This window comes from Bidens hawaiensis, unplaced genomic scaffold, assembly GCF_021521415.1.
Source record: "Bidens hawaiensis isolate Kalapana, Puna unplaced genomic scaffold, B.hawaiensis_p1.1 tig00013876_1, whole genome shotgun sequence".
Lineage (NCBI taxonomy): Eukaryota > Viridiplantae > Streptophyta > Magnoliopsida > Asterales > Asteraceae > Bidens > Bidens hawaiensis.
This window is the reverse complement of record NW_027492189.1, coordinates 489,653-506,758: the sequence shown is the minus strand read 5'-3', so window position 1 is coordinate 506,758 and position 17,106 is coordinate 489,653. Positions and strand designations below refer to the sequence as shown.

Below are 17,106 nucleotides of genomic sequence, written 5' to 3'. Positions count from 1 at the left end.
ATGCCTGAAGGAACGCTAGAAGTTCTTCTCGTGAGCGCTAAAGGCCTTGAGGATGCCGACATCCTGTTTGAGTCCTCGTCGATCCCTTTAATATGACGATATCAATCCTCTATACAAAACACGTTTAAAAGTTGTTACTTATATTTCAGGTAAAATGGACCCTTATGTTGTTATAAGTTACAGGACTCAGGAAAAGAAGAGCACTGTAGCATCAGGCGCGCATTCATTTTATTCATTCGTATTTTTAATTAGTTTATAAAGATAGAATAATTTGTCATGTGTAAAATGTTTGTGTAGGCAAAGGGTCTAACCCCGAATGGAACGAGACGTTTTTATTTGATGTTTCGAGTGATGATGCAACCGATATAAAGGTCAAAATAATGGATAGTGATGGTGCTATTGGTGTCGATGACTTAGTTGGCCACGGGAGGCAAGTTAATTTACGCGCATAAAAAATATTCTAATACAAAACTGATCGAATGTGTGATGTTATGAACATGTTTAGGATCCCGTTGGATGATGTGTTTCGAGAAGGAGATATACCAGCAAAGTCATATAACGTTATTGTAACATCACGTAAATTTCGGGCCAAAAATGTCAAGTTTTCAAAGTTCAGGGACCAATTCTGCCATTTTCCAAACTCCAGGGACCAATTTGCAATTTCTGAAAATTATAATTATCTGGACCTCTCGCGATACGCGACAGGCCCAGAGAAGCACCCCATCGCGATACGACACCAGTGACACGTGTGCCTCGTGGCACACGGTGGCAGCGTCTGCTGCCACGTGTCACGAGGTGATGACACGTGGCTCGGCGCGTACCACGTGTCGCCACGCGTAACGACAGTGGCGTTGTCATCAACCCTATCGCGCTATGCGATGGGTTAAGGAGGTGCCCCATCGCGTATCGCGATGGGGTCCAAAATCAGCTATAAAAGGGGCAGCCATGGGATCGATCCATCTCACACCAAAATCATATATTCTCTCTCTCTAAGATACTCTCTCTCTACCTAGAAATACGTGCAAACTCCGCCTCGATTTCCGTGCCCCGATACCTCGTAAAACGTGCCAAAACCGAAGTACTGCCCGACGAACCTGGAGACTGCCTCGATTTGCGTGCCAAGACTTGCCTCGGAGTACGTGCAAAGAGTTGCCTCGAAAAGCGTGCCAAGTGGAGGTGCTGTTTGAATAAAGGTGTTGATAAGCGAACGATGTTGAGGTGCTACCCAACTGACGAGATTGTTTACTAGCCAAGCAATGTAGGCATAATGCCCGACCAAAAATTTAATAAAATATTTTAACGGCTTTATACCCTAAGTCGTTATTACGCTCGATGACAAACAAACAAAAGAAATATATAACAAAGAAAAGAAAGATAGAATATATATATGAGATTATTCTTTGTTATAGATATATTATTTAAGTATAATGAGTATGCTTAGATAATAAAAGGAATACGTTTCTTAGAGAAAAAGAAACGTCGGGTTTTATAAACTAAAGGTTTATTAAATTACTTTTAAACTAAAGGTTTTAAAGTAAAAGAAAATGAACTAAAGGTTCATCGAGATGATAAGACTAAAGGTCTTAAAACCGGATCGTGTATCCGACTAATGAATGTTATACTCGTACTATAGGTGCGAGATAGCTTGACGGACGGTGTTGGAAGCCGATCCTTTTGAAGGTGAATACGCCCCACTTTTACAAACTTGTTTTCAAACAAACAAACGTGTTATGTGTCAAACTTTTACAAGAGGCTACGTGTCTCTAAAAACATTATAAAAGATAGTATAAGCCAGCCCTCAGGCTATGGTATACGTTTGTCTGGATCCTTACATATGTGGATAGCGGTGGGCACATCGCACCACGCCTGGCCATGACCCCCAGCCATGACGGGCCGGACCCAAGTTATGTTCGAGCGGGGAAATGGTCATGTGTATATTTATAGTACCCAAGTTATGTCATGTACGCTGCGGTGTATCGCTGAGGTGATCTCAAGCAGAGACTCGAATTTATAATGATTGTTTATAACTTGATTATTCCTAAGCCAAGATGAACCGGGACTTATGTAGTCCCGAGGGGTAATTAAGTAAAGAAAATATTTTTGCGTCAGCATATTCACCAGCATCTGTTGCTGACGTATTTTATTTACATTTTGCAGGTAACAACGATTAGAGCTTGCAAAAGGCGAAGCAGGCTAATATATCCGATGGCTCGGATAGTTTTCCTTGTAAATATTAAATATGATGCTTTTGTAACAAATAAACAAGTAAACATATATCGAGACTTATGTCTCGATCTTTTGTAATGTAAATATTTATGTTAACGATCCTTTGTTTTATAAAGTCTTCCGCTTAAAACCCGTAACTCTGATTTATTTACAAAAGTGGTACCAACTGATGGTCACGCCTCCTAGGCCTAGATTGGGGGTGTGACAGGTTGGTATCAGAGCCATCGATCTTAGCGAATTGGGTATCGTAAAACAATACCCAAGCTTCGATCAAGCAATAGGAAATACTTGTTTATTTGAATAGGGATATGATTGGCTGGTAACCATTTCTTTTCCCTCTCTACAATCTATACTACCGAAATAGATGTCATACGAGAAACTAATGCAATATTATGACAAGGAAGCAAGACAAGCAAGAAAACACTACAAGTTCCCACCAGGAATCATGAGCAAAAACTACTTTGAGTCATTCTTCGAAGAACAAGAACAACAATCCAACAACCCAACACATGGAGGAAACCAAACCCACTACACACATAACTTTCCCTATAACCAACCGAGGACAAGCCCTGAGGCATCACGACATTCAAGCTACCATCCACCAAGTGTGCCAATGTATCAACCCTCAGAAATCCCCACATACCATCCATCAGAAATCCCAAATTACCAACCCTCCGCGGAATCACAACATTACCCAACTGGTTACTTCCCGACAAATCCACACCCAACTTTTCACTTCCTCTCCAACATACCGATCAAGGAGGAACCTAAATCTCCCTCATCCGACTGGATGCAGTGCCATTTTGACCAACGAAGATGGCACACCGGCAATGCAACCATGGACTCCGCCAGCACCCAGCACAACAATGCAGGACCCTCCCGAAAACCCAGAATGAGGGTCATCACCCCACTGAAGACGATTCACATGACCGGGCTGACGGAAGAGGATTGGGAGAAATTGGAAGATGAACAGGAGGAAGAATCGGTTGAAGAAGAAACTGAACCTGAACCAATGGAGGAAACAGAACCAGAGGAAGAATCAGAAGAAGAGCCGGAAGAAGAAACCGAGCCAGAAGAGGAGGAATACCCTGACAACCCCAACGAAGTGACAACATCGGTGGAACCACAACACTCCACCCCAAGTTACGGCTCCGTTGACCCTTATATCAAATTCTTGCATGAACTTAAGGGTCAAGCATCGTCAAGTTTCCCGCCCTACCCGGGCGAGATTCCATCTCTCAGTGCACAAGCTCAGGAGATTCAAGAACAGAACGAGGCTGCAAATGCCTTCTTTAATAACTCTCCCGATGAGACGGCGAACCCACCATACCCAGAACCCACAAACCACTATGATCTCGTGATGATGGGTTACCGTGACCCACCACCACGATATGGGTATCCAACGGACATGCCCAGATCTCAAGAGGAACACCTGGACCGAGCATTGCAAGAAACCGACGAATTGAGGAAGAAGATTGTGGACGACAAGAAGAAGAAAGAGAAAGTTGGAAATAGAATTCTTCGCAAATGCAATAAGCTTACGAAATTTGTGAAGAAATTCTTAAAAAACTAGATAGTTGGAGATGTTATATTATGTGAAGACTAGACATGTATGATATGTGTTATAAATAACATATGTAACATATGTATAATATGGATAGGAACCTGTACAGATAAGACACATATCGTTTACGATATGTTTTTATGAAATAAATAAAGTTTGTATAAATAACAACAGAAATATTTAAAATTTCAGATTTAAAAAGACAAAGAACTAAAATGTCAAGACAAACTGATAATCACGAGGCGTCCCGAGTGGAAGCCGAACGAAAAGGGAAAGGTCCCGAGAAAGAGGATCCGATTCCCGAAAAATATATGGGCCAAGTGCAAAAGATGATCGAAAAAGCCGTTCAAGCGGCATCTGAAAATCGATCCCGAACAAAACAATCACAAACTAAACAATCTGAAAACCCATCCCATAAATCTGTTTCCAAACCACGCACTCGACCTTTGCATGAGGAGGAGAGTGACCATAATTCCAATAACGGCGAAGGTGGTAACGGTGAAGATGTCCGTAGAAAGTTTAAGAAGTTTAAAATCGGAGGATGTTCGTTCAAAGATTTCAAGACCTACGGGCCTAAGGAATTCCACGGAGACAAAAGAGCCATCAACACCGTCAGGTGGCTCGAGGAGATGGAGACTATTGTAATCACAAGCAAGTGCTCGGAAGAAGAAAAGATTCAGTATTCTGTTCTAATGTTCAAAGGAGAGGCACACGAGTGGTGGAACTCGTTGTTGATGAGTCGAGGAAGGGAGGCAATGTATAAGTTATCATGGAGCGAGTTTAAAGAATTAATGCTGTCCAAGTTCTGTCCGATGCATGAGACGGACCAAATTCAGACCAAATTTCTTGCTCACAAGGTTGTTGGGACAAACCTTCGTGAGTATAATACGAAGTTTCACGAATACTGTCGTCTGGTACCCCAGCTGGTCTCACTTGAGTCCAGCAAAGTCACACGATATATCTGGGGTTTGCCACGAGAAATTCGTGACATGGTCAGGTCACATCTACCACAAACCGCTGACTCCGCGATGGAGTTGGCCGGTTACTTGATGGGCGGAATGATCCGCAACCAGGAAGAAGACAGAAAGGTTGTTCCAACTCACGACTCGAAGAGAGGTGGGGATACCCGTTTCAAGGGTAAGGGTATTGACCAACGAAAACCCAGCTCCATCTCTGGCGCCCCTCAGTGCAGAATCTGTAAAAAACACCACCGAGGGAGATGCCACTTCACTACCCGAGTCTGTGAATCTTGCAACCGACCCGGCCACACCACAGCCGACTACTGGAAGAAAAAGATGACTTGCTACAACTGCAAGGAAACTGGACATCTTAGTTTCGAATGCCTCAAGATGAAACCCGCGACTGGTGGTACGGGTGGTAGCGGTCAGAAAAACGACCCCAAGAAAAACAATGCAAGGGTCTTCATAATGGACACAAAGAAGGCAGCCGACATGCCGGAGACGATCACCGGTACATTCCTCGTTAACAATTCTTACGCTAGAGTCCTGTTTGATTCCGGAGCTAATTTAAGCTTCATAGATTATAAATTCTGTAAACTCTTAAACGAACCCTTAATCAAACTTAACAAAACTCTAAACGTCGAAACCGCCAACGGCGAAACTATAAAAATCACCGAAATTTTAGAAAATGGAAAGATCTTACTCGCCGGTTATGTTCTACCTATCTCATTGTTACCCATGACTCTTGCTGGTTTTGATATTGTATTGGGTATGGACTGGTTATCCGACAACCACGCTCGTATCCTTTGCAATAGTAAGATTGTCGAGCTCCAAGCCTCTGATAAACGTACGATACGAATTGAAGGGGACAAAGACGCAGGCCAAGTTACCCTGATCTCCATGATAAGGGCCAACAAATGTTTAAACCAAGGATGCTTAGCATTCCTGGCCTACGTCACAGAAGAATCCAAACCAAAAGTAATCAAAGACGTTCCTGTTGTTTCCGAGTATGCCGATGTCTTTCCTGATGAACTCCCCGGCATACCTCCCGATCGTGAAGTAGAGTTTAGAATCGACTTAATCCCTGGAACTGCTCCGATCGCCAAAGCACCTTATCGCCTCGCGCCTACTGAGATGAAGGAACTCAAGAAACAACTGGACGAACTACTCGAGAAAGGCTTCATAAGACCGAGTTCATCGCCATGGGGAGCGCCGATACTGTTCGTGAAAAAGAAGGATGGATCCATGCGGATGTGCATCGACTACTGAGCACTCAACAAAGTAACTATCAAGAATCGTTATCCACTTCCGCGTATCGACGATCTCTTTTATCAGCTTCAAGGTGCTAGCTACTTCTCCAAAATCGATTTTCGTTCTGGCTATCACCAACTCAAGGTTCAATCTAAAGACATCCCGAAAACCGCTTTCCGAACAAGGTACGGCCATTATGAGTTCACGGTCATGCCGTTTGGACTTACTAATGCGCCAGCTGCATTCATGGACATGATGAACCGGATCTGTAAACCCTACTTGGATAAATTTGTTATCGTATTCATCGACGACATACTCATTTATTCTAAGTCAAAGGACGATCACGAGATTCATCTCCAAACCTTGCTCGAAATTCTAAGGTCCGAGAAACTGTACGCCAAGTTCTCAAAATGCGAGTTCTGGTTACCTGAAGTGCAATTTCTTGGCCACATCATAAACGTACACGGTATACAAGTGGACCCCGCTAAAATAGAAGCCATCTCTAAGTGGGAGGTCACAAGTCGCCAACCGAGATCCGAAGTTTCTTAGGTTTGGCTGGCTACTACCGTCGATTCATCGAGAATTTTTCTCGAATTGCTGTTCCCCTAACTACTCTAACTCGTAAAAATACTAAGTATGAGTGGGGAGCAAAGCAACAAGAGGCATTCGATATACTCAAACGAAAGCTTACCCAAGCTCCAATACTGGCTTTGCCAGAAGGTGATGAAGATTTCATTGTTTTTAGTGACGCGTCTCATTCTGGTTTAGGATGCGTACTAATGCAATGGAAGAAAGTAATTGCCTACGCCTCTCGCCAACTAAAGGTGCACGAAAAGAACTACACAACGCACGATCTAGAGTTAGGCGCCATAATCTTTGCACTTAAGATATGGAGGCACTATCTCTATGGCGTAAGATTCATCGTGTACACTGATCATAAAAGTTTAAAACATATCTTCGAGCAGAAAGAGCTCAACATGCGCCAAAGACGCTGGATGGAAACTCTTAACGACTATGATTGCGAGATCATATATCACGAGGGTAAGGCCAACGTTGTGGCCAATGCCTTAAGTCGAAAAGAGCACGAAAAGCCTAAAAGAGTCCGAGCGTTAAGGCTAGAACTCCAAATAGACCTTATCGATCAAATCAAATCTTCTCAAATCCAAGCCATTGACGAAGACAAGATCTCTGATAAAAAACAAAACGGCACCATTGACTCACTAGTTAAGGGTGACGCGGTATCCTAAGGATGGGCAACCGAATCTGGGTACCGATCATTGGATACTTGCGCGACAAAATCATGAACGAAGCTCACAAGTCCAAGTATACCATGCACCCCGGTAGCGACAAAATGTATCAAAACCTCAAATCAAACTACTGGTGGAACGGCATGAAGAAAGATATCGCTTCGCACGTCGCGAAATGTTTGACCTGTTTGAAGGTTAAGGCTGAACATCAAAAGCCTTCGGGATTGCTACAGCAACCCGAACTTCCCGTATGGAAGTGGGAGTTAATCACAATGGATTTCATAATCAAACTCCCGAAAACGACTCGCCAGCATAATGCTATATGGGTGATTGTGGATCGACTAACAAAATCCGCACACTTTATCCCCATCAACGAGTCATACTCAATGGATAGATTAGCGCGTATCTATGTGAACAACATCGTTGCTTTGCATGGAGTACCGCTATCTATTATTTCCGATAGAGACAGTCGTTTCACGTCTCATTTCTGGAAAAGCTTCCAACAAGCTCTCGGTATGAAACTTAACCTTAGCACTGCCTATCATCCACAAACCGATGGGCAAAGCGAAAGGACGATTCAAACGTTGGAAGATATGTTACGCGCTTGTGTGATAGATTTAGGCGGAAGTTGGGACGACCACTTACCCCTAATGGAATTCTCATATAACAATAGCTATCACTCAAGCATTCAGACCGCACCATTCGAGGCGTTATATGGACGTAAATGTAGAACGCCCGTATGCTGGTCTGAGAGAGGAGACAACCAACTGTCTGGTCCCGAAATAGTCCAAGAAACTACCGACAAAGTTCTCCAAATCCGCGAACGACTTAAGACGGCACGTGACCGCCAAAAGAGTTACGCCGATGTCCGTCGTAAGCCGTTAGAATTCCAAGTCGGTGATAAAGTTCTTCTAAAGGTCTCGCCATGGAAAGGCGTTGTTCGGTTCGGCAAGAAAGGCAAACTAAGTCCTAGATTCGTTGGACCCTTCGAGGTACTTGAACGAATCGGTACTGTCGCATACCGCTTGCGGCTACCTGAGGAGATGCAAGGGATACACGACGTGTTCCATGTTTCTAATCTACGAAAATGCCTAGCCAACGAATCTCTCTCAATGCCGTTAAAAGACATAGAGATTAATGAAAACTTAAAATTCGTAGAACGTCCTATTCAGATTGAAGACTCGAAACTAAAGAAACTTAAACGACGAACTCTAAAGATTGTTAAAGTGAAATGGGACTCTCGACGAGGACCCGAATACACCTGGGAACTCGAGCCCGAAATGAAGAAGAAATACCCCCACTTATTCGCTTAAGCAATCTCGAGGACGAGATTTGTTCCAAGGTGGGGAGGATGTAACATCACGTAAATTTCGGGCCAAAAATGTCAAGTTTCCAAAGTTCAGGGACCAATTCTGCCATTTTCCAAACTCCAGGGACCAAATTGCAATTTCTGAAAATTATAATTATCTGGACCTATCGCGATACGCGACAGGCCCAGAGAAGCACCCCATCGCGTATCGCGATGGGGTATTCTGACACCAGTGACACGTGTGCCACGTGGCACACGGTGGCAGCGTCTGCTGCCACGTGTCACGAGGTGATGACACGTGGCTCGGCGCGTGCCACGTGTCGCCACGCGTTACTACAGTGGAGTTGTCATCAACCCCATCGCGCTACGCGATTGGTTAAGGGGGTGCACGCGATGGGTTCCAAAATCAGCTATAAAAGGGGCAGCCATGGGATCGATCCATCTCACACCAAAATCATATATTCTCTCTCTCTAAGATACTCTCTCTACCTCGAAATACGTGCAAACTCCGCCTCGATTTCCGTGCCCCGATACCTCGTAAAACGTGCCAAAACCGAAGTACTGCCCGACGAACCTGGAGACTGCCTCGATTTGCGTGCCAAGACTTGCCTCGGAGTACGTGCAAAGAGTTGCCTCGAAAAGCGTGCCAAGTGGAGGTGCTGTTTAAAGAAAGGTGTTGATAAGCGAACGACGTCGAGGTGCTGCCCAACTGACGAGAGTGTTTACTAGCCAAGCAATGTAGGCATAATGCCCGACCAAAAATTTAATAAAATATTTTAACGGCTTTATACCCTAAGTCGTTATTACGCTCAATGACAAACAAACAAAAGAATTATATAACAAAGAAAAGAAAGATAGAATATATATATGAGATTATTCTTTGTTATAGATATATTATTTAAGTATAATGAGTATGCTTAGATAATAAAAGGAATACGTTTCTTAGAGAAAAAGAAACGTCGGGTTTTATAAACTAAAGGTTTATTAAATTACTTTTAAACTAAAGGTTTTAAAGTAAAAGAAAATGAACTAAAGGTTCATCGAGATGATAAGACTAAAGGTCTTAAAACCGGATCGTGTATCCGACTAATGAATGTTATACTCGTACTATAGGTGCGAGATAGCTTGACGGACGGTGTTGGAAGCCGATCCCTTTGAAGGTGAATACGCCCCACTTTTACAAACTTGTTTTCAAACAAACAAACATGTTATGTGTCAAACTTTTACAAGAGGCTACGTGTCTCTAAAAACATTATAAAAGAGAGTATAAGCCAGCCCTCAGGCTATGGTATACGTTTGTCTGGATCCTTACATATGTGGATAGCGGTGGGCACATCGCACCACGTCTGGCCATGACCCCCAGCCATGACGGGCCGGACCCAAGTTATGTTCGAGCGGGGAAATGGTCATGTGTATATTTATAGTACCCAAGTTATGTCATATACGCTGCGGTGTATCGCTGAGGTGATCTCAAGTAGAGACTCGAATTTATAATGATTGTTTATAACTTGATTATTCCTAAGCCAAGATGGGCCGGGACTTATGTAGTCCCGAGGGGTAATTAAGTAAAGAAAATATTTTTGCGTCAGCATATTCACCAGCATCTGTTGCTGACGTATTTTATTTACATTTTGCAGGTAACAACGATTAGAGCTTGCAAAAGGCGAAGCAGGCTAATATATCCGATGGCTCGGATAGTTTTCCTTGTAAATATTAAATATGATGCTTTTGTAACAAATAAACAAGTAAACATATATCGAGACTTATGTCTCGATCTTTTGTAATGTAAATATTTATGTTAACGATCCTTTGTTTTATAAAGTCTTCCGCTTAAAACCCGTAACTCTGATTTATTTACAAAAGTGGTACCAACTGATGGTCACGCCTCCTAGGCCTAGATTGGGGGTGTGACAGTTATGAAGGATGATGATACGAATTGTGGTGAGATCAGAATTGGTCTCAACTTTACAGCCCAGGTTCGTGTTGTTTATTTATTGAAAACAACGCTTTCTTTACTAGAGAAGTCATTTAATTCGTCATCTTATCGGTACATACTGACTTTGAAAACATATTATATTCTAAATAAATAATTGTATGTAAATAATTTTAGAGGAATAAAAACAGAATCACTTAAAAATTTACGAATAACAAAAACGGAGAATATAACAAACAAAATATTGAGTCTGAAGCAATAAATGAATTTTGAAATTCCTGTAAAAAATGAATTTTCAAAATAAAATGGTAAATGAAATTTTGTAAGGATTTAAAAAAGAAAAAGAAAAAACCATACAACTGCTGATTTTTTTGAAATTCCTGTAACAATGAATTTTCAAAATAAATCGGTAAATGAGATTTAGTGAGGATTTTTGTAAAAAAAGAAAAAAGAAATGCCGTCCAAACGCTAATTTGGTTATGCGGTTCAACTGGTTGACGCCATAACCAGGTGGTCCGAGCGAAGGTTGTTCAAGATAACTCAACCAAACCGATTATGTAGACAGTTCCTGATCATGTGTGGTTATGAAAAACACTGGTTGAAACAAAATGCAAGTCGAAAGATGGTAAGCGTTTACTAATTATGTTTCTTCGATGTCTTGTTGTTTTAGAGGAGTCGAGGTTTGGATGAATCAGATGCAAACATTGGTGGATGGAAACAATCGGGCTAGGATTAGTTATGCAGGGACCAAGTGTGCGATCTTTGAACACAAAAAATGTTATTTGTTTTCTTTATATTCCAAGTTGAAGTGTGAGCAATTATGTATTTTCTCCCCCTCATTGATGTAATTATTATGGTTTATATATATGAAGTTTAAGGACCTCTATATGTATGTTTGATGTGAAAATTTGCTATAGATGTTATATATGTTAACACTCAATTATATCCTTCAAGAGTGGGACATTAAAACTAGATGTAATAAGGTGTTTTCATTGTCAAGCTTCTTTTAATTTTTTTTTGTATAAAGTATGCATGTGTATGTGTTTATGTTTATGTTTGCTTTTAATTCATTTACTTTTGAATTAGTGTATTTATATTATGTAATATTTGAAATTGGTTAAATTAAAATGCAACTAATGGGGTGGAACGCCAAGGCAATGACGGGCGCTAGACACAATGGAGTTGAGGCCACTTGCAAACCAACCAATAACATATTGATTTTCTTTTCAATTTTTTCATTTTAATTATGTTTGATTAAAACCATTACACTTCTTTTAAGAGCTTAGTTAGTTAATCTGTTTCCACATACTTGAACGGGTACTAAAAGTTGCATGTTTAAACCCAAACTTTTAAGAAGAAGCCCCAAGAAAGAGTAAAAAAATGTGTATTTTAAAAGAAAATCACTAAATTACCCTTCTGATCGTTTTTTTTACAAAAATAAATTTTGGATACTTCTTTTGTTTTTGTTAACATGATGTTTTGACTCGTCTTCCTTGCACCAACGTGACCCAAAACCTTTACAAAGCGTTCAGTCGAGTGGCTTTTGAACTTTTATACAAAAAACTTAACTTTATATAACGTAACACCCACTATACTTCCAAACTCTTATTTCCTTAATCCTTGATATATTTAAATGTTAAATGTTTTTTCTAAAAGATTGAAGTGTAAATAAGTATAAGTTGTAATTTTTTCCTTAAAAAAGTAAGCTCAATATTTTTAGGTTTTTACATATTTTTAAGTTATGTTTTTATATGTTTTAAATTAAGTATATAAAAACATGTTTTAAGTTTTTAAATATTTTTTGGACACGTGTTGTATTATTGGTGAGACACAGACGGTAAATTAGGGGCGTGCAAGAAATAAAAAAACCAATTCGGAATCGAAAAAACCAAACCAAAACAAAAACCGACTATTTGGTTTTAGATTTTTGTAAAAAGCGAACTAACGGTTTGTTTTTTGTTTTGAATTTAATAAAAATCAAAAAAACCGAACCAAACAGAATTTATAAACTTTTATTTTTTTTATATCTTATATAAAAATCAAAAAAACCGAACCGAACGGAATTTATAAATTTTATTTTTTTTATATCTTATATTAAGTACTTTTAAGAATCTACTATAATAAATATGTAACTCAAATATTTTTAATCAAATGTATAATAGTCTATCATTTTACAATTAACAAAATTATTTATATCTAAATTCATTATTTTTGCCAACATTTTTTTTCGGCCTAAATTTTCAAGCTCAAATAATAAAAACCGAAGAAACCAACACGAATCGAAACCAAAAAAACCGAAGCCAAGCGGTTTTAAAAACTCCAAAAACCGAAGTTTTGGTTTTCTGTTTGATTATAGCCGAAAACCACATCGAACTGCACTACGCACACCCCCACGACAAATTATAAAAAAAGTGGAATTTAATTCACGTTTTGGATTTGGGCAACTGGGTTTTACCGACCGGGTCTGGGTTTGTTACCCATTTCCATCAAATCCAAAATGCTGTTACAAATTAAAGCCAAAAAAAACTACCACATATAATAATCACTCATTCATTTCCTGGTTCAAATAATAATCAATCAAAACCTTTGTCCATGGTCCATTGCTTTCATCTCCAACTATCAATAATCCCCAATATTTTCCAGGTAACTATTATTATTATTATTATTATTATTATTATTATTATTATTATTATTCTCACCGTTTCATTTTAATTTATTCGGAAATTAGATACTCTTATGTCCATGAGTTGTTATTTAATATTTATAGATTCGAATTACGAACAGAGTGATGTTGTTAAATTGACGTAGTTTAGGTTTTGATAATTTGAAATTAGAGCTACTCGAGATAGGATCGATAAAAGGCTCGAAACGAGCTGAGTTTTTTTCGAACCTGGTCCGAGTCCGGAGTTTCAAATAAAGCTTGTTTAGTTTATCAAGTCTGAGCTCGAGTGTTGTATGGGAAGCTTGTTTAGGCTCGTGAAGCCTTGACGAGGCTTGTGTATTTTAATGTATTACCTCTTTTGGATTTCTGTATATTAATTTCATACTGCACAGTAAGCTTCAGTCGGACTTTGGCTCGATTAAGGTACTACACAAGCTCAAGCCGAACTTAGGCTCGTATAAGATTCCTCTAAAAATATATCAAAATAATAAAAAAAAAAATAAGTATATTGGTTGATTAATAAATAATAAAAGAGCCGAGCGTGAGCTTGAAAAAATGACTCACGAGCCAATCTCGAGCTTTAGAAACGAGCTCGAAGCAAGCCGAGCTCAAGCTCTGGTAAGTCAAAATGAGCCGAGCATAGGCGTGTTTAAGGTTCTTCTATAATCATATAAAAGTAAAAAAAAAACGTATATAATTTAATTAATAAATAAACGAGCCGAGTCTAAGTTAAAAAACGGCCCACGAGCCGAGCTCTGGCTTTACGGAAAAGAGCTCAAAACGAGCCTAGCTCAAGCTCTCGTAATTCAAAATGACCTTGCTCGAGCCTAGTAGAGCTCGGGCTCAGCTCGTTTACACAAAGAAGAATTTAGGCTAGTATGTCGGATTGGTGTTAGAAGAGATGTAGCAACATTTTGTCACTAAATTCGAAAACGTTTAGGGTCCTTAAGTTCTTAATGTAACTCGTAATTTTTCGTTATATATCTGTCCCACTAGAACAAATAAAGCAAGTAAGAAAATATATTTGATGAGCTATGATTGATCATAGATCTTAATTATCAGACTTTGAGTAACATAGTTAAACATACAAATATAGTTCTATGTCTATATATCTATGTAAAGATTTGAATGTTTGGATATTTTGGATTGAAGGATGTTTTTGGGACACATGGACTCGATGCAAAGACTGCGGTCATCAAAGGAACTACTCCTTTCTGACCCCGTGTCTGAGCTGGAAACTGACGAGGACGAAGTACCGGGGCAGATACTATATACAGCGTCTTTTGAAGAAAACACTTCAAGTATTTTAACGTACGACACTATCATATGGCTTTCAATATCATTATTGCTGGTTTTAGCTTGGGGAGTTGGAGTAATCATGTTACTGTATCTTCCAATGAGACGTTACATGCTGTCAAAAGATTTATGTTCACGGGAACTTTATGTTACTCCTTCTGAAGTGGTTTACAAGGTACAAGTTTCAGATTTTAATGTGCATATAAAGGATATATAATATATGTTAATTGTGATTTAGTTTTGAAGGTGTCGAGACCGTCTTATATACCCTTTTGTGGGATTGTAAACGTTGAAAGGCGTATACCTCTTGCTCTAGCAATTGATATTATTATTGAACAAGGTATCGTTTTCAAAACTTTTTTTTGTTCGTTTATGTTTTTAAATTGGTTTATGTTTTTATGAAATTGGTTTTTCTTAGGTTGTTTGCAAGTGATGTTTGGACTCCATACTTTTCGACTTGAAAGTGTAGCACAAGGAAAAGCTTCTTATGTTGATGAATTACAAATTCAAGGTGTTTCTAATCCTCAACTTTTAAGGAAGGTAAATACTTTTAATTTGTATGTTTGACTCCAATAAGTCAAGACCTTTGACCTTGTACAATTAATTAGCGTTTATTTAGTCTTGGACCATCTATAGCAGTCATATCAGTTTTATTAAGTTATTTAGTAATCCCTTTTGGCTATTACCGTGTTCTAGCCGATCCAAGCCCGACTAGGTTCAAGCTCGGCTCGTTTCGAGCTCTTTAAATAAAGTTCGAGCTCAGCTCGTGAGCTGTTTTTTCAAGCTTGGTTTCGGATCGCTTTCGGCTCGTTTGTTATTAAATTATTAATTTTTATACATTTTTAGTTATTTTATATATTTTGAAGAAACCCTTAAGGAGCCTAAGCTCGGATCGAGCTCGTGTAGCACCTTAAACGAACCAAATCTCGGCTCGAGCTCGACTATGTGATGTGAAATTAATACATAGTACAAAAAAGGTAAAAGTTAAAATACACAAGGCTTGAGCTTCAGCTCGGTAACTAAACGAGCTTTATTTCAGGCTAGGCTCGGCTCTAGCTCGAAAAAGCCTGGCTCGTTTCGAACTTTTTTATTGATCCGAGCTCAAGTAGCCCGCGAGTGGCTCAGCTAGTTTGCACCCCTACAATTAATGTCATTTTTAAAATTTTTAGGTGATAGTGAAAGAAGCTTCAAGGGCTATACAAGAAAATCCAGCTCACATGAGATCTTTTACAGACGGAAATCCTTTCAAAACACCAAGAAACTGGAAGGTAATTTAGTCTCGTAACTACTACTTATATGATACATAATGTTTTTAGCTTCATTAGTTTATGCACACAATCATTATTAAGAGTAGTTTAAAATGCTTGAATTGCAGGCGGTGAATTCACCTAGGACTCCTGCGTTAGGAGAACGAAGAGTGTTGAATCATACAGAGCTGCTAATAAACAAAATGGACGAAGTCCGCCAATCTGTTAAGGTATGTATGAATATACATAAAAAAACTACTAGGGTTAAAAACATGAACAAAATAATAAATTATGCCAGTCGATTAATACGAATTTTTGCATTAGTAAAAATGAGACCTGAAATAGCCTATTAATCTTAGTTAGCAATATTGACAGTCTCATGAGTCCTGTCACATTGCGGTCTTCTTCTTGAGTGTTGATCCACTACATCCTTCTAGTGCTCATATCATATCTCGAGAATGTTGCGTGCCAAGTTGACGAAAATTATGGAAATTTAAGCTATCAGATAATTAAAACTAAAAAAATAAAAAAAAATTGGTGAATTAACTGCTTGAAATCTTAATGGTTAAAAGTCAAATATGATGGTTCACTAGTCAAAACATGAAAATTTTCATGTGCAGGGATATAAGCTGCAGATAAACTTTGTTAATAAATTTTATCATGAAAATTTTAATTGTATTTGATTGATTTTAAATTTGGTAATATTGTTATTATTATTATAGTTGTAAATCATTTTCTTTGTTTTGATACTGGATTTAACAGAAAATAGAGAGAATACTAGAGAAGGCTCCAGCTACCAGTGAAAGTGGCTAAAGATATCAACTCTGCTATTTTCTGATTTTTAAAAACTAGAAATTGTATTATTTTATATCATTCTTGAATTATTAATGATTTTCATTAGAAGCTATATTCATTCCAGTTTTGACTTAAAGTTGATGTATAAAATATTTACAAAATCCCAGTTTGTAGAAGGGTTTATACTTTATTACATTGGCTACTTTTCTTCTTTAATTTCTCATTTCATGGCTAAAAATACTCATTGAATGGTGTCATTAAAACAAAAGACTAATGGCATATGACCAAAATTCATTTGATAAAATACTTAAGAAATTAAGCTCAGGTTGTGGACAAGCCGATCGGCTGTCCAAACTACTTGGCGTTTGATTGAAAAATGCAAAAAATGATCATTAGATTTCAGCGAAGTTTGTGGACAAGGAAATTGGCTCGATTCAGCATGTAAACGAGCCAAAGTACGCTCGGGTCAATTTGTTGGCTCAAATTATTTGTTTAATATTCTTTTTTATAAATGTAATTATATAAATAAAAAATATAAAACTAAAATTTCAATGGCTTTCAATTTCTTAGTGCCATCTGTTAGCTTCAAATTTCCAGACTACTATAAATTTATTTTT

At 38.8% G+C, this 17,106-nt stretch overlaps 2 protein-coding genes across 2 annotated transcripts; both read left to right on the top strand.

Annotated features, from left to right (window-relative positions):
• Positions 1-540, top strand: LOC143545288 (elicitor-responsive protein 3-like). The gene is made up of 3 exons (XM_077037208.1): positions 1-67; positions 150-215; positions 298-540. The coding sequence occupies exons 1-3, from the start codon at positions 1-3 to the stop codon at positions 450-452; spliced, it is 288 nt and encodes a 95-aa protein (XP_076893323.1). The 3' UTR covers positions 453-540.
• Positions 541-13,024: 12,484 nt separating this feature from the next.
• Positions 13,025-16,703, top strand: LOC143545261 (uncharacterized). The gene is made up of 7 exons (XM_077037181.1): positions 13,025-13,132; positions 14,304-14,622; positions 14,694-14,787; positions 14,866-14,987; positions 15,617-15,715; positions 15,823-15,924; positions 16,457-16,703. Exons 2-7 carry the CDS (start codon positions 14,305-14,307, stop codon positions 16,505-16,507), a joined length of 786 nt encoding a protein of 261 aa, XP_076893296.1. The 5' UTR covers positions 13,025-13,132; position 14,304; the 3' UTR covers positions 16,508-16,703.
• The last annotated feature ends 403 nt before the right edge of the window (positions 16,704-17,106 follow it).